Source organism: Oryx dammah, unplaced genomic scaffold (genome assembly GCF_014754425.2).
Source record: "Oryx dammah isolate SB20612 unplaced genomic scaffold, SCBI_Odam_1.1 HiC_scaffold_3, whole genome shotgun sequence".
Classification (NCBI taxonomy): Eukaryota; Metazoa; Chordata; class Mammalia; order Artiodactyla; family Bovidae; genus Oryx; species Oryx dammah.
The window spans coordinates 67,219,075-67,243,524 of NW_024070187.1; the positions used below are offsets into that span (position 1 = coordinate 67,219,075).

The 24,450-nt window shown below is 41.4% G+C and overlaps 1 protein-coding gene across 1 annotated transcript; it reads right to left on the reverse strand.

Moving 5' to 3' along the window:
* Positions 1 to 211: 211 nt before the first annotated feature.
* LRRC66 (leucine rich repeat containing 66) lies at positions 212 to 23,586 on the reverse strand. Its single transcript, XM_040238187.1, has 4 exons — positions 23,091 to 23,586; positions 11,374 to 11,543; positions 4,454 to 4,643; positions 212 to 2,852 (listed from the first exon to the last, which is right to left on the reverse strand). The coding sequence occupies exons 1-4, from the start codon at positions 23,584 to 23,586 to the stop codon at positions 1,132 to 1,134; spliced, it is 2,577 nt and encodes an 858-aa protein (XP_040094121.1). The 3' UTR covers positions 212 to 1,131.
* Between the last annotated feature and the right edge of the window lie 864 nt (positions 23,587 to 24,450).

Below are 24,450 nucleotides of genomic sequence, written 5' to 3' on the forward strand. Positions count from 1 at the left end.
GGGATATCCAACAGGCAGCTGGATGTGAGTTTAAAGTTCCAGAAAGATTTCAGAGCTGAAGTTATAGAAGCAGAAAATAACAATTAAAAGCCATGACAAGTAACAGCTCACTCAGGGAAAGGAAACTGAGACAGAAGACAAGAGGGTCTGGGACCAAGCCAGACATAGCTAAAAACGACAACAACGTAGACATCTACCAGGCAAACATAGAACGGTGGAGTACCTTTTTCTTTTACAAGAAACATAAATGCTCTTCCTGAAAAATAATTTTTAATTTACACTTTGTTCTACAAAATGGAGTCTCCATTAACATTTTTAAACAAATATTTAGAATTGCTCTGAATCCCTCCAGTTTTGTAGTTTTCTAATCACACTCCAAAAAGCTATGCTGTTCTTTGTGCAAAATTCATTAAAATCTCCTCAGCAGCTCCATCTAAGTGGTTCAATATGCACTACAAATGTTACTTGAATCCCCTTTGATTTTCAGGTTGAACATCCTTGTGTTTGTCATAGCAGATCTGGTCCTCACATGGACAGCTAACTCCCATCAGGTTTCTCTGGGTCTGCATTTGAGTATAAAAATTGGAATCACCTTTTTTCTAACTGCAATACCATCAGTGTTAAATTTTAGTGTAAAATTTATTAATTGGAACCTTTGATGTTTAGGTATCTCAGTGCTTCCCCACCTAAATGACCCATGTCTTGTGAATGGCAGTTTTAATATTAGAATTAACTAATTATATTCTAATTATATTAGAATTTAGAGACTCCAGTTCATTGACTCAGCTTTGAGTGCTGACCCCGGTCTTTATCACTGAAGTGCTCAGTGAGCTGGCTTTATCTGAAAGCACTTGTAATAGTGGTACCTGGCTCTTGAAACCATCTTCCAAATACCCCTCCTGCCCCCCTACCCCTTCACAAATGGTGTTTCACTTATAACCTTTCTGGAATCATTGTCCCCAAGAGGATAGACACACCCCTCATTTGCATCAGTGTCCATTCTTGTTGTCCTGTTCAGAATCTTGTTGTGAGTTTCTCAAGTTCTGCCCTGCAGTGACCTTGGAAGGAATACTGTTTTGAGCTGTGTCTATTCCTTGGACATAAAGTTCTTTACAAACATCTGTGTCTCCTTCACGACAGACACTTGTCAGGATCTGAGGGAACTTTGGCAGAACACGGTGGTGTTTGTGGTAAAGCATCCACATTTGCAAATTCCAAGTCTCTAAGTGAGTACTGCCACTCCACTGCGCTGGGTTGAAGAGCAGAGATGTAGTTGTAAATGGACATGCTTGGGACCTCCTCACTGCTAGAACTGCTGCCTGATAACCGGGGCAAGGGATCCTCATAATTATTGGTGTTAGAGGCACTTTCCAGATGAGTCTGGCACAAATGAGAGTCTGGGTCAGAAATGACAGTTTTTCCAAAATGATCTTCCTGATTTTCACATTTCCTCAGAGTCTTCTGGAAGGTGATGTTGTCCTCAGGACTCTCTAATGGCCTGACACTGTCCCTCCTCCCACAGGAGGCCTGGTCCCCAGGGGGCTCCTCGGCTCTCCAGCTCTGCTCCCCACCTGCCTCTTCTTTGGCCACATTTCTCCAGTCTTCTGAACTTGTTGAACTCAGAGTAAATAAAGACCCTTCCTCAGACTCGGAGTCAGAGTCCACCTTGTACTGAGCGTCAGGAGTGTGCTTCTGCGTGGGCTCCTGGTAAGCTGGAGTCACTGGAAGGTCCCCACGGCATCCTGGAGGGCCGCTGAGTGGGGACGGGTCTCCCGGGTCACTGAGCGTGGCTGCTTCGTAGTGGGCGGGAGGCTGTCCCTCAGCACCGGCGCCCTGGAGCCTCTGCTGCTGTGCGCTCTGCCCATTCTCCTTAGAAAACTCTGAACGGGAGTGTGGAGGGACCCTTCCTCTCTCCTCCCCAGTGCTGGGTGTGTGTGTGCACGCTGGTCTTTGGGAGAGAGGCGCTGTCATTTCTCTGGGGCAGGGTGGGCCTAGTTCATCGGAATCCTTACGGACTGAGCCAGGGCTGGTCTGTATTCTGGCAGCCACTGCAGGGATGCCCACTGAACGCTCACCGAGGGAAACTTGCCTGGCCACAGTGTCATAGTTACCTTCTCCAGGAACATCATTCCTGTAGACGTGGTCCCATCCCGCCGATGTGAGTTGGGTGTCGTGGGCGTTTGGTGGTCCATAGAGAACGCGCCAGGCTGCACTGTGATTTGGGGGCACCGTATCCTTCCCACTTTCTGCCCCAGTGGGGACCCCGCGTTGTTGCCCGTCCTGCTGGCCACCAGCCCCACTTCTGCTCGGTGCCACCGTTCTTGCTGGAAGCACAGCGGCACGTGGGGCTTGGTTCTCATAGAGGTTTAGATGGTGGAAAGTTTGGGGCAGATCCATCCTCGGCTGCTGTAGGTTTACCGCACCTTCGATTTCATCGTAGAAGGCCTGGTTTGAATACTCGTTCCCCAACGCTGAACCTGGACTTTTTTTCCGGCATCTCTGTTGCCACAGTCTGTCCATATAAGGCCTCGTAAAAGCCCCCAGGCAGAAAGCCACGAAGAACGTGATGAACACCGACAGACAGACGGCCAGGACCAGGTCCTGGGAAGAGTCTGCCTGTCTGCCAGCAGCGTGCACATCCTCGGCCCTCCTAACCCGTTTTGGCAGCTGTCTCGGCCTGTCACCGACATCAAAGGCTGCAGTGTCCTTCTCCAGCATGGAAAAGCGCACTTCCTGGGCCCACTCAGCTTTGCTCCGTATGAGGGTTTTCATATGATTCAAATCTGCTTGAGGAAGGTGAGTTTCTCTGGACATTCTGCTTGTGGGGGTCCACCAGTGTGCATCCTCCTTCCCTAAGAATGGGAATGAGATTCCAGTGATTTAAAAGCATCTGTGAGTCCTCAGTCCCTTCAGTCGTGTCCTACTCTTTGAAACCCCATGGACTGTAGCCTGCTAGGCTCCTCTGTCCATGGCATTCACCAGGCAAGAATACTGGAGTGGGTTGCCATGTCCTCCTCTAGAGGATCTTCCTGACCCAGGGATCAAACCCACATCTCCTAACTTGCAGGCAGATTCCTTACCACTGAGCCACCAGGGAAGCCTCAGTCCTTATCTAGCTAGATGTAAAGTCTATTTTACATGATTAGCAATTTTACTGGCTGATTGATTGGTTGGTTGTCTGATGCCAACAGTGTGTGTAAGGCTCTGTGCACATTTACACGAGGCTCTCAGGCTTGGGTTTTAGGCTCCAAGGCCCAGAGGCTGTGTTTCTTAGGCTTCCTGACTGACTCCTGCCCACAGAAGGAAGGAAGCCAGGCTGTGGGTATAGTCACATTGCCCCTCCTCTCTCCACATCCTTACCTACTTACTGCACATCTGTGAGGACATTCTATCAGCCCCTTGCAAAATCTGCCTTGGCCCCACCTGTGTTTGTTATATCATCTCCTCACCATTCCTCAGTGCTGGTAAACAGCAAAAATATTCAGGTTTTTCTACTGGTTCCTGACATTCTGCCCTCCACACTCAGAAGGCTGGTGTGGCTTTTACAGAGAGATGAAACAAGTGTGGCTGACACTAAAGACTTTTCTCATCATTATGGATTTCTCCTAAACCTGTTAAACATGGCTATGTCTCTACTCAATAGCAGTCCTGAGTAGAGCAGAGGCCAGAACGCATTAAAAAAAAAAAGAAAAGTCCATTTCTCTCTTTTTTCCCAGTTAGGAGTTTGATTTTAGATTTAGCCAAGATAGTTACTAACAACAGTGCTCACTGCTCAGTTGTGTCTGACTCTTTGCAACCTCATGGACTGTAGTTGCCAGGCTCCTCTGTCCATGGGATTTCCCAGGCAAGAATACTGAAGCGGGCCACCATTTCCTTCCCAAGGGATCTTCCCAACCCAGGGATCAAACCCACATCTCCAGCATTGGCAGGCGGATTCTTTACCGCTGAGCCACTAGAGAAGCCTGATAAAATAGTGAAAAAAAAACTTTCCAGAATATTCAGTTCCAGTCACATATTTTAGCAGTTTGGGAGAGTGACAGATAAAAAAAAATCAAAGAAAAATATACTTTTTAAATTTGTGTGTTTTGGGCATGTTACATTTTCAGAGGGGTAGCAAGTATCTTAAATAATTATGGTTCAAGTTTTAGAAGTTCTTTGATTATTTTGTTACTCTTTTGGGTTAAAATATGACATTTGGGGGTTGTAGAGAAACATTCTTTGTGAAATTTCTGGTTTTGACCAAATCCAGTGGTTCCTGACCATGTGAAGAAAACTGTTCATGAATTGAGGAAAACAGATACCAACAATTGTTCTGTGATACAGCCCAAGAATTACTAATGCACTCTTGCTCCTGAGGCAGCTGTCATTGTTTCAAATGACACTAAATGTTTTGGGTACATTTTTTTCTGTTTAAATGGAACCACTTCCAAGAGGAGAGGTACTGCTGACTTACCTATGGACTCATTACAAATAGCATTCCACCTTTTCCTCCAGGACTCAGAAATAACATTTTGGAAGACTGCCAGGCTGTAGTCACACTGCCATGGGTTATCAGCCAGGTCAGCCTCCAGGTGGGGAAGCTCTAGGGCCATGATTACCACTGGCAGGACGGCTGTCAGTGCATTGTTGCTGAGGTCTACCATCTGCTCAAGAAAAAAAAAAAAAAAATTAGGACAGTCTGTGAATAAAGGCATTTGGAGACAAATGAGTTACAGATATGGTCTATATCTCTATGGAAGCAATATGAATTTCCCACTGATTTCAGAGTCAGAGACTACTGGGTTTAAATCTCTGCTCTGCCCCTAAGAACTCTGTGAGACTCAGCAAATTGTTGACTCTCAATGAGCCTACCTCCCAGGGTTGTTCTGAAGATTAAATGTATGGGAAATGTTTAAGTCCGGAGCCTTTATTAAAAGCCCAACCACTTTCCCTTCCTTTTTTCCTAACAGTTGTGTTTTGTACTGCTAGATATAACCTACACTCCCAGTTCTTATCAAGATTTGGAATTAGGTACCAGGTTTAGAATGTCTAGAAGCCCTGTCATCTTGAAAGTGGCAGAAAATATTGGATGATGAGGATAGAGTCCAGAAGAACAACTGTGATTGAACAGAAGGAGCCAAGAGGATTATTTTGCAAGTATTGTTTTAAATGTTGTTGTTCAGTCGCTTAGTCGTGTCTGATTCTTTGTGACCCCATGAACTGCAGCACTGCAGGTTCCTCTGTCTTCCACTATCTCCCAGAGTTTGCTCAAATTCATGCCCTGAGTTGATGATGCTATCTAACCATCTTATCCTCTGCTGCCCACTTCTCCTTTTGCCTTCTATCTTTCCCAGCATCAGGGTCTTTTCCAATGAGTCTGCTCTTCATATCAGGTGTGAAGATAAGATACTACCTTATCTTAAAGGTAGTGCATTTCTCTGCACCCATGGCTACTCAGTATACACAAAATGACTACTTTTCCTAGTCTCATATGAAACAAAAGGGAATGTGGGGAACAAAAAGGACTCAGTGACTCTAGAAACACAGAGCAGGATCTGCTGAAGTTGGATCTGGCAGGGGTGTTATGGGGTAGGGGAAGCAGAGTTATATGTAGCTCTCACTGCTGTCTACAGAGCATTGCTGCTGTGTACCAGGCATTCTACTGGGTGCTTTACATGCCTTATCTCTGATCCTCCCAACAGCTTTGTCATTTCCCCCTTTTTACAAAGGAGGAAACTGGATGGGGTCACAGTATATCCCACATAGGCCCTTGTCCTAGAACTTGGTACCCACATGCTCAAAAAATAATGGAGGAATGAACAAATGAATGAATGAATGGCAGAGTTAAAGTCTGATCTGCCTCTGCAGCTGGGTGCCTTCTATTTCCAGAATACAGCCTCTTGGAGCCTGAGCACTCACTGCCCTGATGAAGGGCTGGGCAGAGGAGGCCTAGAGTGTGAGGCACCAGTGGGATCATGGGGTTTGAAAGCAAATCATAAATGCAAACTTTGCTGAAAAGTAAAAAGAGAGCCATGGATAAAAACCAGAAAGTCTGAATGTAATTCAGGTCAATTGTTTAATAAACTCAGGGAAAAAAGCAGCATTGGCATCTTAGGTCATATAAATTCTTAAGAAAAGCTGATTCAAACACTCAAACAATACCATAACCAATACTCAGTAGTGAAGGGGACCTTTGCATTGTTGAGTAACCAAGCACTCTTAACTCTTAAAGGAAGGTGGTCAAAAATAGGAAATGAGATTTGGAAGACATACACAAAACAACTTTGCTTTCGCCTGGCCTTGTCTAGGATCAATAGCTTTCTGCATACACCTGTTGCGGTCTTTTACAGACTGGGACCTGGGGATTGGAGTTGACGAAAAGAAAGAGAGAGAAAGAGAGAAAAAGAGAGAGAGAGCAGTATCTCTCGGGTTACATGGAAAACCAATAAAGCCCATGAACAGGACTTGTGCTGCTCATGAAGGCACAGGGCATCCTCTCAAGGAGGTCTTGATCCTGGATGAGAAAGTGAGCTTGGCAGGCTTCCACACTCTGATGAGAATGAAGACACAAAGAAGGGTGTGGGGGACCCAGGTCTCTAGTGGAGCAAGGGTATTTTATTAGCAGAACTGCATGCTTATATATCCTCAGTAAAATGATTACTCAGCCATTACAAAGAATGAAATTCCACCAGTTGCAACTAAATGGATAGTCTAATACATACAAGGTCACTGAAGTGAGTCACTGAAGGGAGTCACTGAAAGGAGTCACTGAAAGGAATCCAAGCAGGTGCCCTTTCCCATTATCTCAGTCCTGAGAACTGTATGCAGCTCTACTTGTTCCTGTATTCCAGGAACTGATAAGGAACAGAGAGTCCTTGAGAAACGGCACACAAAGGAAAACGCAACACACTGGATCCCTTGCAGATGACACCACCCTTATGGCACAAAGTGAAGAGGAACTCAAAAGCCTCTTGATGAAAGTGAAAGAAGAGAGTGAAAAAGTTGGCTTAAAGCTCAACATTCAGAAAACTAAGATCATGGCATTCAGTCCCATCACTTCATGGGAAATAGATGGGGAAACAGTGGAAACAGTGTCAGACTTTATTTTGGGGGGCTCCAAAATCACTGCAGATGGTGATTGCAGCCATGAAATTAAAAGACACTTACTCCTTGGAAGGAAAGTTATGACCAACCTAGACAGCATGTTAAAAAGCAGAGACGTTACTTTGCCAGCAAAGGTCTGTCTAGTCAAGGCTATGGTTTTTCCAGTGGTCATGTATGGACGTGAGAGTTGGACTGTGAAGAAAGCTGAGCACCAAAGAATTGATGCTTTTGAACTGTGGTGTTGGAGAAGACTCTTGAGAGTCCCTTGGACTGCAAGGAGAGCCAACCAGTCCATTCTGAAGATCAGCCCTGGGATTTCTTTGGAAGGAATGATGCTAAAGCTGAAACTCCAGTACTTTGGCCACCTCATGCGAAGAGTTGACTCATTGGCAAAGACTCTGATGCTGGGAGGGATTGGGGGCAGGAGGAGAAGAGGACGACAGAGGATGAGATGGCTGGATGGCATCACTGACTCGATGGACGTGAGTCTGAGTGAACTCTGGGAGTTGGTGATGGACAGGGAAGCCTGGTGTGCTGCGATTCATGGGGTCGCAAAGAGTCGGACACGACTGAGCGACTGAACTGAACTGAAAGTTGAACGTCCCCTGACATACACCCTTCTCATCAACAGGTGAAATATTCCAATGTTTTAGTGGGTATTTTCTTCTTCCTGCACATCTGCTTTTTCATCCTAGTAGCTATTATGTTATAAATCATGAAACTGAAATCAAAACATAATAGAGGACAGAAAGCTAATAAAATGATTCAGGAGGGGTAATTTCTAAGAAAAGATGAAAACAGACCAATTTGGCTAAAGAAGTGACCATTCACCATCATTTGAAAGGAATGTACATTATATTGTAGAGAGATTGGGAGAAGCATGTAATGTTGGTAACAAATCACTATGCTAGGAAGAATGGCATGCAAAAAAGAAGGCTAATTTGAAATGCCAATGAAACATTTTCATTCTATCCAAACATGAAGATGGATTTATGCTTTAAAAAATCTATCTGGCTTCTGAAAAGATTCCCACATGAGAAGATACATAATATAGTACAAGTATTAAATATATCATCTGGGGAAAAAAACAGCATCCATTTTAATATTCAGCTTTCTGGTACCAAAGAGTCTCATCATGTCCCCAAACCAGTTTTTAGAGTTATTGCTGAACAGGCAGAAGGGAGAAGAGAGAAGGAGAAATTGTATGATTCTGGGCAACTTGGGTAATTTAGAATTACAGATGATTTAAACATTCTTGGGCTTATTTTTTAGTCCAACTGTAGCATCTATTACCTGTGAGCTGCAGAAGACTTTTATTTATAAGTACAATAAAAATGCATAGGAAATAAAACAGGCCTAGGGAAATTATATATATAAATATAATCAGTATGGGCTTCCTTGGTGGGTCAGCAGTAAAAGAATCTGCCTCCAACGCAGGAGATGCAAGAGATGTGAGTTCAGTCCCTGGGTTGGGAAAATCCCCTGGAGGAGGGCATGGCAACTGACTCCAGTATTCTTGCCTGGAGAATCTCCATGGACAGGGGAGCCTGGTGGGCTATAATTCATGGGGTCACAAAGAGTCGCACATGACTGAAACAACTGAGCACTCACACACACACACACACATAATCAGTATACAACATACTAAATGGGGTTCCAGGCAATCTGACAACATTTCTGTGGCAAATTGTGGAGTGCTGCCAAGTGAAGTAGACTTTCTCATCTGCTCTGATAACTACTATGGCAGACAGGTCCCCAGAAAACCTTCCCCACATTCACATCCTTTGAGTCATCACCTCCCCTTGGAGGGGAAGAGGTGAGACCTTTGCTTTGCTTCTAACAGATAGACTATGCTGAAAACAATGAGACATGTCTCCCATGATTGCATTCCATGAGCATGTAATGTTCTTGCTGGCAGGCTTTCTCCTTTGGGCTCTGAAGCCAGCTGCCATGCTGTGTACTGTTGTGTGGACGCCCCCATGGCACAGAAACAAGTGTAGGCTTACGCTGACAGCCAGCAAGAACTGAGCCTTCAGCCCAATAGCCCATGTGGAACTGAATCCTGCCGATAACCACGTGGCCTTGGAAATGAATCCTTTCTCAGCTGGGCCTTCACGTGAGACTCCAGCCCTGGCCAACATCTTGACTGCAGCCTCTTGAGACACTTTCAGCAGAGGCCCCAGCCAAGCCTTGCCTGGATTGCTGATCCACAGAAGGCATCAGATAAATACATGTGTGTAGTTTTAGACTGCTAAGTTTGCAGTAATTTGTTACACAGCAATAGATAACTTATACACCTATGCATGATCATCATCTACCCATTCATTCCTTTGTTTATTCACCAAGAGTTTGTAAATACATGGTATGTACTGGACAGACGTTAAGCACTAGAAAACAAAATAGACATAATGTATGTCCTCAAAGGGGCTTCCCTGGTGGCTCAGTGGTAAAGAATCTGCTTGCAATGGAGGAGACACAAGTTCAAACCCTTGGGTCAGGAAGATCCCCTGGAGAAGGAAATGGCAACCTAGTCCAGTATTCTTGCCTGGGAAATCCCAGAGACAGAGGAGCCTGGCATGGGGTCACAAAAGAGTCGGACATGACTTAGCGACTGAACACACACACACCCATATATTCTCAAAGAGCTTTGCACCTAGTAGAAGGATTATAGGGATATACACATTAACAGTTAACCATACCTAAAATGAAATAATTTCAGATTCCATATGTACAATAAGGAAAAATCATAGCCTATTAAATACGTATAAAGGGAATGAATTCAATCTAGAGGCCCAGGGAAGGCTTCTTTGAGGAAGAGATGTTGGAAGGATTAGTAAGAGTTCGCTCTTTCAGGCAAAAGGATTAGCAAGATGGGAGGGCTTGGGATGAAAACTAGGCAGGAAAGCAGTTAAGATTTGTATGTTAAAGGAGAAGGGCACCCTGGCCACTTGAGAATGTCTATGTGTAGTCTCTGTTTATAAAGGGCTGACTGTATTCCAAATACATTAATGATTTTTATATTGACTCCGTGCTAAGAGATAGTATTTGAGTATACTAGGTTATAAAACATATTACTAAAATTAAATTTACCTGTTTATTTTTACTTCTTAAAAATAAGTTACCAAGAACATCTAAAATTGCCTATGTGGCTCACGTTTTTATTGGATGATAGTGGCCTATGTAAAGAATGTGGGTGTGTGGTGCAGGTTACAGGGATGGGGGCTTAGGCTGCTCCTAAGCCATCTCTGCGCTTCCCTGGTGGCTCAGACAGTAAAGAATCTGCCTGCAATGTGGGAGACCTGGGTTTGATCCCTGGGTGGGGAAGATCCCCTGGAGGAGGGGATGACAACCCACTCCAGTATTCTTGCCTGGAGGATCCCGATGGACAAAGGAGCCTGGCGAGCTACAGCACATGGGGTCACAAAGAGTCAGACATGACTGAGGGACTAAGCACAGCACAAGGCATCTCTAGGTGCCACACTGCTGGCCACTTTGGTATTTCTAAAGGAGCACTGAGGAGAGATTTTACAATAGCTCCTCAAAGAGGGGGAGGTGGGAGAAAGGGGCTTGGAGGAGAAGGGGCTAGAGCTATCAGAACTAGAGCAGGGCTCTGGGAGTTCCTCACATTCACAGCTGTCAGGATGTCAGGACCTTGGTGAGATTCGCTGCAGAGTGCCCGAGAGCCAGGCAGCAGGGCTCTAAAATGTGACATGGGTGCCCCCCCTACATTGGTCTGATGTTTAGAACCATATGTGGCATGTGGTATGTGTGATGCAAGTATATGTTGATACCATTATTATTTGTATTATTCTGTGTGCAATGTTGGTGTGAGGCACCAGGGTCACTAGCCTTCTGAGATTCATGTGGACCTGGGCTCTATGGGTGTACAGCCCATATAGGCCCATAGCGTCCCAAACTGCATCAAACACCAGGGATATTTGACTGACCTTGTAGTTTAGAGAAGGAGCCTTCCTAATAACTGAGATTCATTTTCTTGCCAATTGGTAAGTGAAAGCTCAGAGCTGAGTTTAATTTGACTTAGGAAAAATAATGTGCCTGTTCTTGCTGCTGAATATTAATGTTCAAATAAAATTCATGTCCACTACTGAGGCCTTGGGGTTTTGAGGCAAGAGAGAGACTTCAACTTTTTCAGGGGAATCTTAAAATAGACTTATATTTTTTGATTAGTAGCCAGTACTACTGGGCATGTACAAACTGTTCAATGAAGAGTTCTAATGTAATTGCCTGTAGGTCTGCATATTTGAGATGTTATAAACTTTATTTTCTAACCTGTAAATTTTTTAGGTCCTTGAAGGCTTCTGGATGAATTCTGAATATCCTGTTGCTCTTTAAATGGAGGTTTTCCAGTTGCAGGCAGTTATGAAAATCAGACAAACCAATTTGTGATATCCTGTTGAATGACAGATCCAAACTCTGTAATGACTTCAGTTTCCATAGTCCTGTTTAAATTAAAAAGCAGATTGAAATATAAATCTGATATTTACTGCAGCATTGTTTATAATGGTAGAAAACTGGATACAACTTAAATGGTTCACAACAGAGAAATAGGCAAACAAAAGGTAGTCTATCAATACTATAAATACCGTGTAGCCTTAAAAGAGAATGGGGTAGACCAATATGAACTGACTGAACAGGAAGGTAAGTGTTAGTTTTCAGAAAAGTATAGAGTATAATTCTAATGTTTTTGCAAAAGAAGAACCAGATACATTTGTTTTGAGAGAGCAGAGAAGAAGGCCTGGAAGGAGATGAACTAAGGTACCAGTGGTATTTACACTTTGGAGCAGGATGGTGAAGAAAGGTGAAACTATGCTTCTATTTTATACACTTTGAATTCTTTCTTTATATGAACATGTGCTAATTTGGGGTCTTCCCAGGTGGCATTAGTGGTAAAGAACGTACTTGCCGATGCAGGAGACATAGAGATGTGGGTTCAGTCCCTGGGTGGGGAAGATCCCCTGGAAGAGGGGATGGCAACCCACTCCAATATTCTTGCCTGGAGAATCCCATGGACAGAGGAGCCTGGCAGGCTCCTATTGTCTTCAGGGTCACAAAGAGTCGAACACCACTGAAGCTACTTAGCACGCATGCACCTGCTAATTTTATCAGAGCACCAGTAAAAAAAATCTAACCTGGATTGAATGAGATAATTATAATACTTGCTTATTTGATTGACCTGTGGGTAAAACTGGATGATCTTGCTATGGTTATAGAGAAAAAAGTTATTTTATGCTTCACTTACATGGATGAATTCTTCCCCTTTTCAGAGATTATTATGCTATTTTGTAGTTATATCTTTTAACTACTTATTGTTGATAACTGTTTTCTAGAAATTCTTGTATTAGGTAATGTGTTACAGCTAGATATTTTACTTTCTGGCAAAATCATCTAATTGAGTGTTGGCCTCTGCCTTCGTATTTCACTTGATTCCAGAAGTAACCATTTGGCACTGAAGATAAACATTGAGAATGAGGTGCTAGCCATAGCAGTCTTCCAAATTTGATTTCCCATATGAGTCTCACAAGGAAGCCCTGCATTTTTACATTTCCTTCTGCTCTGTTCTCACATGTAGTCTGTGTCTTTAACAAACTACGACATACAGATCATGTTGGTTCAATGCCAGAAGGGTTTATTTCTTGTCTACTATCTGCAGAGTACTTACTATAACTGTTTATGCTGAGAGATGATGACTTAATTGAAATGGCTTTACATCTATGCCCTCATATGTTCATTTCAGCTGTATAGACTAAGCAAGAGATCACAAGGATGACAACTCAGTCAAAATATTATGAGCAAGGCACTTGGTGCTGGGGACGAAGACAATAGAGAAACCTTGTGTCGGGTTACGTGATAAAGCACACGCACAAGAAAAAGCTGTTAGTTACACAAAGCAGTTATACCCCCACTGATAAAACAGTCTTTGGTTGTCAGTCTTTCCGTCAGATGATTGGTCCCTCCAGGGCAGAATTCACATCTTTGTGAACACTTGTAAGGCCTGTTGTATGATATACATTCTGTAGGCTAGAGGTCACAGTGGTTGACCTGCACAGAAATTTACAAGTCGTGGAGCCAACATTAAAGATTCAATACAAATATGTACATTTCTAACTTTTCTTGAAAAATTGAGTCTAAAATGGCACAAAACGTTTGGCTGGAGCTGAATGAAGGCTGCCTGCTTTGGATGGGACATGTACTTATAGATGAATATGATGTCTCTATCAAAAATAGGAAGACAAAGAATAGGCCAAGAAGCCCTCATGTTTAGAACAATGAGAGACAGCCAAGGTTAATAATATTCAGCTGGCATATGCTGAATACTTATGAATACAATATGAGAAATACTTCCATATTGGCTCGTGAACAGCCATCGCTGAGCCCTTGTGTGCTGCTCCACTGCCCTGGGCACTTGACTGACTGCGTCCTCCCTTCCCCCTCCCTCCCCCAGGAAGATTCCACTCCATCAGTACAGCCAGGAGGCTTCCAGCTTGGGAACCCAGGCTAAAGGTCGCTTGTTAAATGTTTTGAATATAACCTCTGGAGAAAATCTGTTTCTTTGTGGAATGAAGAATATCCCTATGTGTTTTACTATGCACACATATGGGTCCTGAGACAAAAATGCCACACAGAAACTGAGATGAAGGAGTTTCTTAACATTTTCATGAGATTTCCTGGCCTGTTAGGGATGTAAGCTCATGGTTGCTACTATATCTAGTGCTTAATTGAATTGAATAAGTGCCCCAGGAGTTCAGGGATGAGGGAGACCACATCCATCAATTGACAGGGGGTGCTGAAACCTCCACCTCTAACCGTGGATTTGAGATGAAGCTGGAGCTTGTGGGGCCTTCTCAGAGACAGGACCCTGTGTTCCCTCCCTCTCGTCTGTAGAAAAGCTTTAGCCTCCTAGGCCTTCCCCAAGTTCCAAAGAGCACATTTAATCAGAGAAGTGAGGAAATGTAGAAACCAAGGAAAACAGTCAAGTCAGACAAAATAATAATAGTTTATAAAAACAGAATGATCATACGATCCAGCAGTCCTACTTCCGGGAATATACTCAGACAGAACTATAATTCAAAAAATACATGCTGCTCCTAGCAGCACTGTCAAAAGAGAGAGCAAAAGCACAGAAACAACCTAAATGATCCATCAACAGATGAAGACAGAGAAGACGTGGCACGTGTATACGACAGAGTACTACACAACCACAAAAAAGAACGAAATAATGCCATTTGCAGCAACATGGATGGATCTAGAGAGCACCGTAAGTGAGGCAAGTCAGACAGAAGAAGACAAATACCATATGATGTCACCTACATGTGGAATCTAAAATATGGCACAAATGAACCTATCTACAAAACAGAAACAGACTCATGGACAGAGAGAACAGACTTGTGGTTGCTAAGTTAAGAGTGGGGAGAGGAGAGGGATGGACTGGGAGGTTGGGGTTGGTAGGTGCAAACTATTGGCTTTAGGATGGATAGACAACAAGGTTGTACTGTATATAGCACAGGGAACTATATTCAATATCCTATGACAAACCATATTGGAAAAGAATATAAAAATATACATATATTACACACACACATATATATACATAATATACAACAATATAACTGAATCACTTTGCAGAAATTAGTACATTGTAAGTCAACTACACTTCATTAAACAAAACGACCAAAAAAAAAAATCACAGTCTCATCTCAGCCAGCTCTGCAGGCTGATGTGCCCCCTCCATAAACCAGAGATGCTTTGGTCTTGGTATCAAGGTGTCCTATGGCATGCCCAGTGTGTCCCACTGCAGAGCAAGGCCATATGGGTGTAGCTGCCACATGAGGCTGGCAGGAGGCGGGGAGGCTGCTCTCAGCAAACATCCTCTGCCAGCTTGGTGGAAGCTGTCTGTAGCAGGAATAACTCCAGACCAAACAAACACTTCAGCTGTTTGATTTTTGAAATAAAATTGGGCAGTGGGGCAGTTAGCAACTGAGGGTAATTTTAGCTGCTACCACTAAGGTACCTTGTAAGGTACAGTAGCAAGAACTGGGATGTTAGATAGTCAGGATGATCAAATGGGCCTAAGAGAGAACTAACATTTTTGCACACCTGTTTTGTATGAGGTTGAAGGAGAGATGTTTTACATATATCACTCTGTTACAGTTTTTACAAATTTTCTCTCTAAGCCTCACATCAACCTTTATATATATCGCTATCTCTAGGTACAGATAAGAACCAGGAGGCTTTTCTAGGTTAAGTGACTTGCTTAAGGTCAATAAACAAGTGGAGTAATACAACTGGCCTACAATTGGTAGGCCAGTTAGTAAAGAATCTGCCTGTAATACAGGACACTGGGGTTTGACCCCTGGGTCGGGAAAATTTCCTGGAGAAGGAAATGGCAACCCACTCCAGTATTCTTGCCCGGGAAATCCCATGGACAGAGGAACCTAGCAGGCTACAGTCCATGGGGTCGCAAGAGCTGGACACTATAGTGACAAAAACCACCAGCAAGGAATACAAAAGATAAAGCAGAGAGTAAATGCACATATGATAGGCACATATGAACTTACCTACAAAACCAAAACAGGCTCATAGATAAAGCGAGCAGACTTATGGTTGGCAAGGGAGAGGGGCAAAGGAGAGGGATGGACTGGGAGTTTGGGGTTGATAAATACAGACTGGAAAAGTGGAACCAGAACATGCCCAAGCATGTTTGGGGATGGGGGGTGGGGTGGCTTTTGAACATGGACAGTTATAAAAATACCTTTTTTTATTTGAATTCCTTCATAATATCCAGCTAAGATCCATAAGAAGAAGATAACTTTTGCACATGGGAATTAAGACTGTAATGTTCAGTTATTCCTTCCATATGAAGATTTTCTCTTTACTTCCACTTTTAGAGAATCAAGCTTTAATGCTACTAAGAGAACTGGTGAAGTTCTACACATGATCTTTTCATCTAGGGGGTCTTTCAAGATGGAGTTGGGGAATTTGGGTAAACTCTTCCAAGACCCTTGACTGTGTTTCTCAATAAGGGGAAGTATGTTCTTTTACAAACTGCATGGTGAATCAGTGTTGAGGGACATTCAGGTGAGTGAAAGAGGTGAGGTGCATTACTGGGTGGGGCTTGGTTATCAGAGAGCACATTTCATGTTTAAAGAGAGTTAAATGTTGGGAGAAAAATATGGAGGCAATTTTGTGGAGAAGGGATTATTTATTAAACTGTCTTCTGATGATCACTTAGGCCACAAGGGGCAGGAATTTGATTAGCCTTTGCATTTAAATGGCCAGACAGTTTTATTATTTCCAAGAAATTATCTCAGTGTCTATTAGAAAAAAATGCTACAGAGGGTATGCCCAGACATTACACTATCTTAGAAACATTCCTTGGGACTCTGAACTTCCTAAATGCTCTTCCAAATGTGATAATCTGATAACATAAAGTTTATGGCTTCAAGTTCAAAAGTCTTAAGAATTGGAATAGAGTCTGGAATGGTCCTGGATAACATATTTGATTCATAAAATCAGCCCTTAATATGGTCAAATTTACATAGGTGAGTCATAGACCTTGCCCTCTTAGCTTAATGACATATATTCATTTTGTTACTTTAGAACCTGTATTGGTTTTGAGAACATTGGTTACTGGTATTTCCATAATCCAAGGAGCAATCAGGATGAAAGGTTTAATATCCTACAAATGAAAAGAACACAACATGCTTCTTTTGTTCAACAATACACTGGTTACATTTTTTCCCTTCTCCATCAGTTTCAAAAATCAGTTCCTATTTCGCCTCATTGATAACATACTTATCTCTTAGATTCTGGAATTTAGTGTGTTAATGTGAGGTTGTCACATCTGGTCTTTCAGCCTAACTGGAGACCCAGTAAGATGTTTGTCCTGATATATTTTCAGGCACTTTTGGGCACTCCCAAAATACTGCTTGATGTAAGTGGGATAGTGTAACTGGAGACCAGTTCCTAGGATTTCTATTCTTTTAAAACTGATTTTTCCATCATTAATGCTATACTCCCAAATATGGGAAGAAGGTGAAGTGATCATTAAGGTTAAATTCATGGTTGGTTTCTGTCATGTAAATTATATTGGCCAGTACCTCCTCTGGGTGTTTTTCCAACAAGAAGCTTTTTGGTAACATCACAGCTGGTCAGTATCAAGACAGGAAGTCAGCTGACATTGGGTTAGTCAATATGATCTTTTACCCTTCCAAAAGTGGGCTTTCTGGAGTCAAAACAAAGTTTCACTGGCTCTATGAACTGTCATTATTTTAAGACATGTCAAACATGATTTATGAAGGTACACATGTGCCACAGGCCAATTGTTTGATTGGTGTTGAGATTGTTAATTGAGATGAGAGCAAACACCTATGTAAATCAGTTCAGTTCAGTTGCTCAGTTGAGTCCAGCTCTTTGTGACCCCATGGACTGCTGCACACCAGGCTTCCCTGTCCATCACCAACTCCTGAAGCTTGCTCAAACTCATGTCCATTTCGATGGTGACGCCATCCAATCATCTCATCCTGTGTCATACCCTTCTTCTCCTGCCTTCAATCTTTCCCAGCATCAGGGTCTTTTCAAATGAGTCATTTCTTTGCATCAGGTGGCCAAAGTATTGGAGTTTCAGCTTCAACATCAGTCCTTCTAATGAATATTCAGGACTGATTTCCTTTAGGATGGACTGGTTGGATCTCTTTGAAATCCAAGGGACTCTTAAGGGCCTTCTCCAACACCACAGTTCAAAAGCATCAATTCTTCGGCCCTCAGCTTTCTTTATGGTCCAACTCTCACATCCGTACATGACTACTGGAAAAACCATAGCTTTGATTAGATGGACCTTTGTTAGCAAAGTAATGTCTCTGCTTTTTAATATGCTGTCTAGGTTGGTCATAGTTTTTCTTCCAAGGAGCAAGTGTCTTTTAATTTCATGGCTGCAGGCACCATCTGCAGTGATTTTGGAGCCCCCCCAAAACATAAAGTCTGTCACTGTTTCCACTGTTTCCCCATCTATTCGCCATGAAGTGGTGGGATCAGATGCCATGATCTTAGTTTTCTGAATGTTGAGTTTTACGCCATTTTTACTCTCTTTTCACTTTTATCAAGAGGCTCTTTAGTTCTTCTTCGCTTTCTGCCATAAGGGTTGTGTCATCTGTGTATCTGAGGTTATTGATACTTCTCCCAATAATCTTGATTCCAGCTTGTGCTTCATCCAGCCTGGCATTTCTCATGATGTACTCTGCATATAAGTTAAATAAGCAGGGTGACAGTATACAGCCTTGATGTTCTTCTTTCCTGATTTGAAACCAGTCTATTAGTCCATGTCCAGTTGTAACTGTTGCTTCTTGACCTGCATACAGATTTCTCAGGAGGAAAGTCAGGTGTTCTGGTATTTCCATCTCTTTCAGAATTTTCCACAGTTTGTTATGATCCAGTCAAAGGCTTTGGTATAGTCAATAAAGCAGAAGTTGATGTTTTTCTGGAACTCTTTTGTTTTCTTGATGATACAACAGATGTTGGCAATTTGATCTCTGGTTCCTTTGCCTTTTCTAAATCCAGCTTGAACATCTGGAAATTCATGGTTCACATACTGTTGAAGCCTGGCTTGGAGAATTTTGAGTATTATTTTGCTAGCGTGTGAGATGAGTGCAATTGTGCTATAGTTTGAATATTCTTTGGCATTGCCTTTCTTAGGGATTGGAATGAAAACTGACGTTTTCCAGTCCTGTGGCCACTGCTGAGTTTTCCAAATATGCTGGCATATTGAGTGCAGCACTTTAGAATTTGAAATAGCTCAACTGGAATTCCATCACCTCCACTAGCTTTATTTGTAGTGATGCCTCCTAAGGCCCACTTGACTTCGAATTCCAGGATGTCTGGCTCTAGGTGAGTGATCACACCATTGTGGTTATCTTGGTCATGAAGATCTTTTTTGTATAGTTCTGTGTATTCTTGTCACTTCTTCTTAATATTTTCTGCTTCTGTTAGGTCCATACCATTTTTGTCCTTTATTGTGCCCATCTTTGCATGAAATGTTCCCTTGGTATCACTAATTTTCTTGAAGAGATCTCTAGTATTTCCCATTTTATTGTTTTCCTCTATTTCTTTGCATTGATCATTGTAAATCTATTTACCTATATAAATAGTTAGATACAAATGATTCTCTGCTTATGGATTATAATTATGCATTAGAGTGGGCTAGGATCAAGTCTACTGCAATAACTATTTAACATTTTAAAAGATAACTTCAGATTTAGCCAAAAACAAATTTATTGTTACCTAGCCATAGTCACAGAATAATGAATGGGAAGGTACACTAGAGGGGACTCAACGTAGTAAAAACTGGAAGTATATGATGATTACAGAAAAATACTTCAAATCACAAAATGCTATGGATAAAAGAACTCAAGAATATCCAGTTAGATTTAGGGCTTACATTGGACTTTCATCATTGATTTTATTCATCTCTCCATAGTTCTATATGCTAGAATTCTATTATTGAATAGAATTTTAGATACAGGATTTGCTCATTTCATATATTCCCCCGCCCCCCCACCTCCTTTGGAAGTTTAACATATTTCCTGATATTTTGGGAAGCAAAAGTTTAACTTGAGAAAAGAAGATGGGACTGTATCTGCATTTTATAGGGATATTTGGTCCTTAAATGAAATGTATTCATCCTAACCTCCAGTGAGCTCTGGGGAATTCATCTGTCTTAAGGAGACAGAGTCAGCATTTCTCTATGTACTGTTGTGGTGGGCTAATATTTTGACATATTAATTGCCTATCTCTTTTCCTTATTTCCTTTCTCTCTGTTCCAGCAGAAAGTAAAAGATCTGTGTTAATTGTTCCAGGGGAGGCCCTCCCTGGCAGCACAGTGGAAAGAATCCACCTGCTAATGCAGGGGACACAGGTTGGATTCCTGGTTGGGGAAGATTCCACATGCTGTGCAGCAACTAGGCCCATGCACCACAACTACTGAGCCCGAGCGCTAAGGCCTGCAAGTCTCAACTGTTGAGCCTGTGTGCTGCAACTGCTGAAGCCCACATGCCTAGAGCCTGTGCTCCGCAGCAAGAGAAGTCACCGCAATGAGAAGCCCGCATGCAGCAACGAGACAGTAGCCCCCGATGGCACATCATGAGGCAGAAAGCAGAGGTGAATACATGTCTTTTTGCCTTTTGTTTACTAAAGGCCTAAATCTTTAGAGGAAAGGAATTTCTAGATCTAGATAGAAGATTTTGAAGAAACAAAAGCAGGTAAGAATTTCCTCCAAAGTGAAGGACTGAAAAGAAATGTTCTCTGGCTAGAAGGGGCAAGGGATACACATATGAGCATGTGTACATGTGCACACACACACACACACTTTGATGCCTTGTTGGGGTATAAGATTCTAGAGCTGTGGTACAAATCTAGGAAAAGACAAATGAAAGTCCATGAAAGACTGATGTTAACTGTCACTATCTCTCCATCCCACCCTAACTGATGCTAGCAGAATGGGGGCTCAGAATTAGAAATTCTGCTGAATTATAAACGATAGTTATGTATCCAGCTCACCTCAATTTGTCGGTTGAGATTCACATTTAACACACTAGTTAGGAAACACTGCTATATCATGTGAGTATGTGTAGCTTTAATGAGTTATAGCAAACAAAATGGAAATAATCTAAATGCTATTTAACTAAACTGATTATAATATATGTATATGTGAAAATTGGGGCTTCCCTGGTGGCTCATATGTAAAGAATCTGCCTTCCAATGCAGGAGACACAGGTTCTATCCCTGAGTTGGGAAGATCTCCTGGAGAAGGGAATGGCTACCCATTCCAATATTCTTGCCTGGAGAATCTCATGGACAGAGGAGCCTGGTGGGCTACAGTCCATGGGGTTGCAAAGAATTGGACACAACTGAGCGACTAACATATATGAAAATTATTTGACTATTTAAAATATTTATGAGATTGTTTAATTATGTAATGATGTTCCAAATATTCTGTGATATAAAATTATGTTATGACATATGGGCAGTAGGATATAATTTTGAAAGAAAAATATATAGGTAGGCATAAAGAATAAACTTGAAGAATATATATTACATGAGGGGCTTTAATGTTTCCCTTAAAATTGTTCTTTAATTCCTAATATTCTACAAATAACAGGCATTTCTTTTACAATAAGAACAATATAATAAAAATCATAAAATGCAATTAATTTACATTTTGCACTGAAAATACTACACCCTGCTTTTATGGAAAAGGTCAGAGAGAGAAGACTCCTGTCCTCACACAACCCTGCTAATATGGTGACTGGAACAGTTGTCCCTTCACCTGCCAGGCTATTATTGTCACAATTATGCTTACAGAAACTGGTGAAAGAGCAAAAAATAAATGAATAAATAAAAAGATAAAAACATGAAATTAAAGAACTGGAAATGAGAAAAACTAAATATAATTTGAGATGGAGGAAAATGGAAGCACTCTTGCATTCTCTTTTTCAGCATGTGCACGCATGTGTGCTAAGTTGCCTCGGGCATGTCTGACTCTGTGCAGCTCTATGGACTGCAGCCCGCCAAGCTCCTCTGTTTATGGGATTCTCCAGGCAAGAACACTGGAGTGGATTGCCCTGCCCTCCTCCAGGGATCTTCCTGACCCAGGAATTGAACCCATGTCTCCTACATTGGCAGGCAGGTTCTTTGCCACTAGCTCCACCATAGGGTCTAATATAAAGTAAGTACTTAGCAATAGTGGTTGAGACTGAAAACAAATAGGGAAAGGAAACTTTGTAGCTTTCCTGAATATAAAAAGGAAGCTGTGGCTTACAAATCTGATTTACTTTCTAAATAAAACATCATTATTATTATAAAATATAAAAATATAAAACATTATTATTAGTATTATTATACATATTTTCTAAATAAAAACATTGGAGTTAAGGAACTCCAACATGTAGATTACTAAGTATCAGAATGGATGACTATTTATTATTAAATAAGATGATATGTGTTCTGATGAGTTCTAATTTTGATTTAATAATGAGTTTACACATAATATTAGCATATATATAGTCTACATTTGGAAGAGAACTAGATAAGTAGATGTAAAATGTATTCTGTAGAAACAAAAATTATAAATATGGCAACATTTAATTTGAATTGTTACATATTAAAAGTATCTGAACTAGTTATTTCTCAATGCTTTTCTATAATTAGTAACAAATATACATAAATTAGGTAATTTAAAATAATGCATTATTATTTAGCACTTAAATACTTCCTATTATTAGAAAGTATTTAAGTATGAATATGACAAATTCATATAATATCAATATAAGTTATGGCAACAGGAGATTAAATTACACTGATTTTAAATTTCACATATTATAAACTTAAAATTCTCATAAGAAACTCCTTTTACTATATTTGAAAAGTGAAAGTGAAAGAGTTAGTCACTCAGTCGTGTCTGACTCTTTGTAACCCCATGGACTGTAGCCCTCCAGACTTCTCCATCCATGGGATTTTCCAGGCAAAAATACTGCTAGTGGGTTGCCATTTCCTTCTCCAGGGCATCTTCCTGACTCAGGGATCGAAGCAGGGTCTCCTGCATTGCAGGCAGAGCCCATCATATGAGCCACTAGGGAAGTCCTTTTATTATATTTACTCTGATCAAATTGCTATACTTTCAGCTGTTTTCCTCAAACTGAAAACAAACCTGGAATTCTTACTGACACCAAACATTATGACTCAGTGGGTAAAGAATCTGCCTGTAATGCAGGAGACATAGGAGACACGGGTTTGATCCCTGGGTCAGGAAGATTCTCTGGAGAAGTAAATGGTAATCCACTCCAGTATTCTTGCCTGAAAAATCCCATGGACAGAGGAGCCTGGTTGGGTATAGTCAAAAGGGTCGCTAGGGTCGGATGTGACTGAGCAACTAAGCATGCAAATTAGCTCTCCAAATACTCGTGGTTTCTTGGTCCATCTTTTAAAATTGTACTTACCCTTGGGAATGTTGCTGAGTTTATTTCGTTGAAGAGTAAGCAACTTTAGAAATGGAAGCCGATTTCTCAAGCTGCCTCTGTGGCGTTTCACCCATGAGGACTTAAAACTGGGTAGATCCAGTAATACTGAGTGAATGGCATTGTTGCTGAGGTTTAATATTTCCAAAGCATGAAAATGTTCAAGAGAGCTTAAGGTTATTTTTGATATGAGATTGTTACTAAGGTCCAGGTGTTTTATGTTCCATTCTTCTTTCTTCATATGAGTTTGTAAGAGAACCCTAAAGAAGTTGGAACTTTCATCCACTGTGGGTGCTATCTGTGATATGTCCATGGGTATTTCATGCTTTCGAGCAAAAGAGCAATTTGTTGTAAGATATCCATTCCATTGGCACTTGGAATTGAGTAAAATACTGCTTTTTCTTGATGGGTTTGTCATTGTGTCAGTAAAACAAAGACCTATAACCATGGTAATCACTCTGAAACACAGGTTTTTCATAATGCCTGGAGAAAGAAAAATTGACTTATTCAAAATGACTTATGTACAAATAGCAAATAAGCAGAAAATTTAATTTTCAATTTAAGACTTAGCAAAGTTATCTTGCCTTGATTGTCAATTTAAGTGGATGTTTGATTTCTTACAAATCAAGGTAAAATGTAACTGCCAAAATGGTATACAGCTATAGTGTAAAATTACATTTGTGTCACATTTTAAAAGAAAGACCCTCTCCCCCCACTGCCCTCCACCCTGATCTGTCAAAAAATACATATTTGCTTGGGTCTCACCTCTGTCTGGTTTTCCAGGACCATTCACCCTACAGTCTGCTTTAGAATGGGGGAAACCTACCAAGATTAAACACTTCCGTGTTCCTTGCTGGTCATTACCACTGAGTAAAGTCTATTATGCTTATCTTACAGCACTGTAATCAGCCATGCGCTTTACCATGTGAGTGACAAGTCATCTAGTTACACTAAACCACAGAACTGTATTGGTGAAAAGTTCAACTCATGAAAGAGACTCATGATTATTTTAAATGACTGGAGGAACTACAAGCTTTGTCTTTGTGGCTTTGGTGACCTTTCAAATCCTCCTGAAATGAGACATATACAACACTAAAAAAAGGGGGGGTTATAAAAAGGATGCTTTGCCTAGGGCCCATGAAGATGTAAGATACAGAAACTCAAGTATCTTCTTCATCAGAGATTCTTGAAAGCAATCAAAAGCTTTAAAACAAGTATCTACAAATCACAATGCCTGAAGATATACACAAAAATAATTTTAAAAGAAAAGTAAGTGAATACTTTTGTGATTTAATTACTAAATTCAATTAAAAAATCAGTGTGTGTACAGATAACCACATGA

Bases quoted from the DNA above. Each gene is read 5' to 3' on its own strand.
- LRRC66 (XM_040238187.1), bottom strand. From the start codon at position 23,586: ATGAAAAACCTGTGTTTCAGAGTGATTACCATGGTTATAGGTCTTTGT. The intron at 11,544-23,090 runs GTAAGTACAATT...TAATTTAAACAG, and splicing joins ACTCAGCAACATTCCCAAGG to GACTATGGAAACTGAAGTCA. The intron at 4,644-11,373 runs GTTAGAAAATAA...TTTCTTGAGCAG, and splicing joins AGGACCTAAAAAATTTACAG to ATGGTAGACCTCAGCAACAA.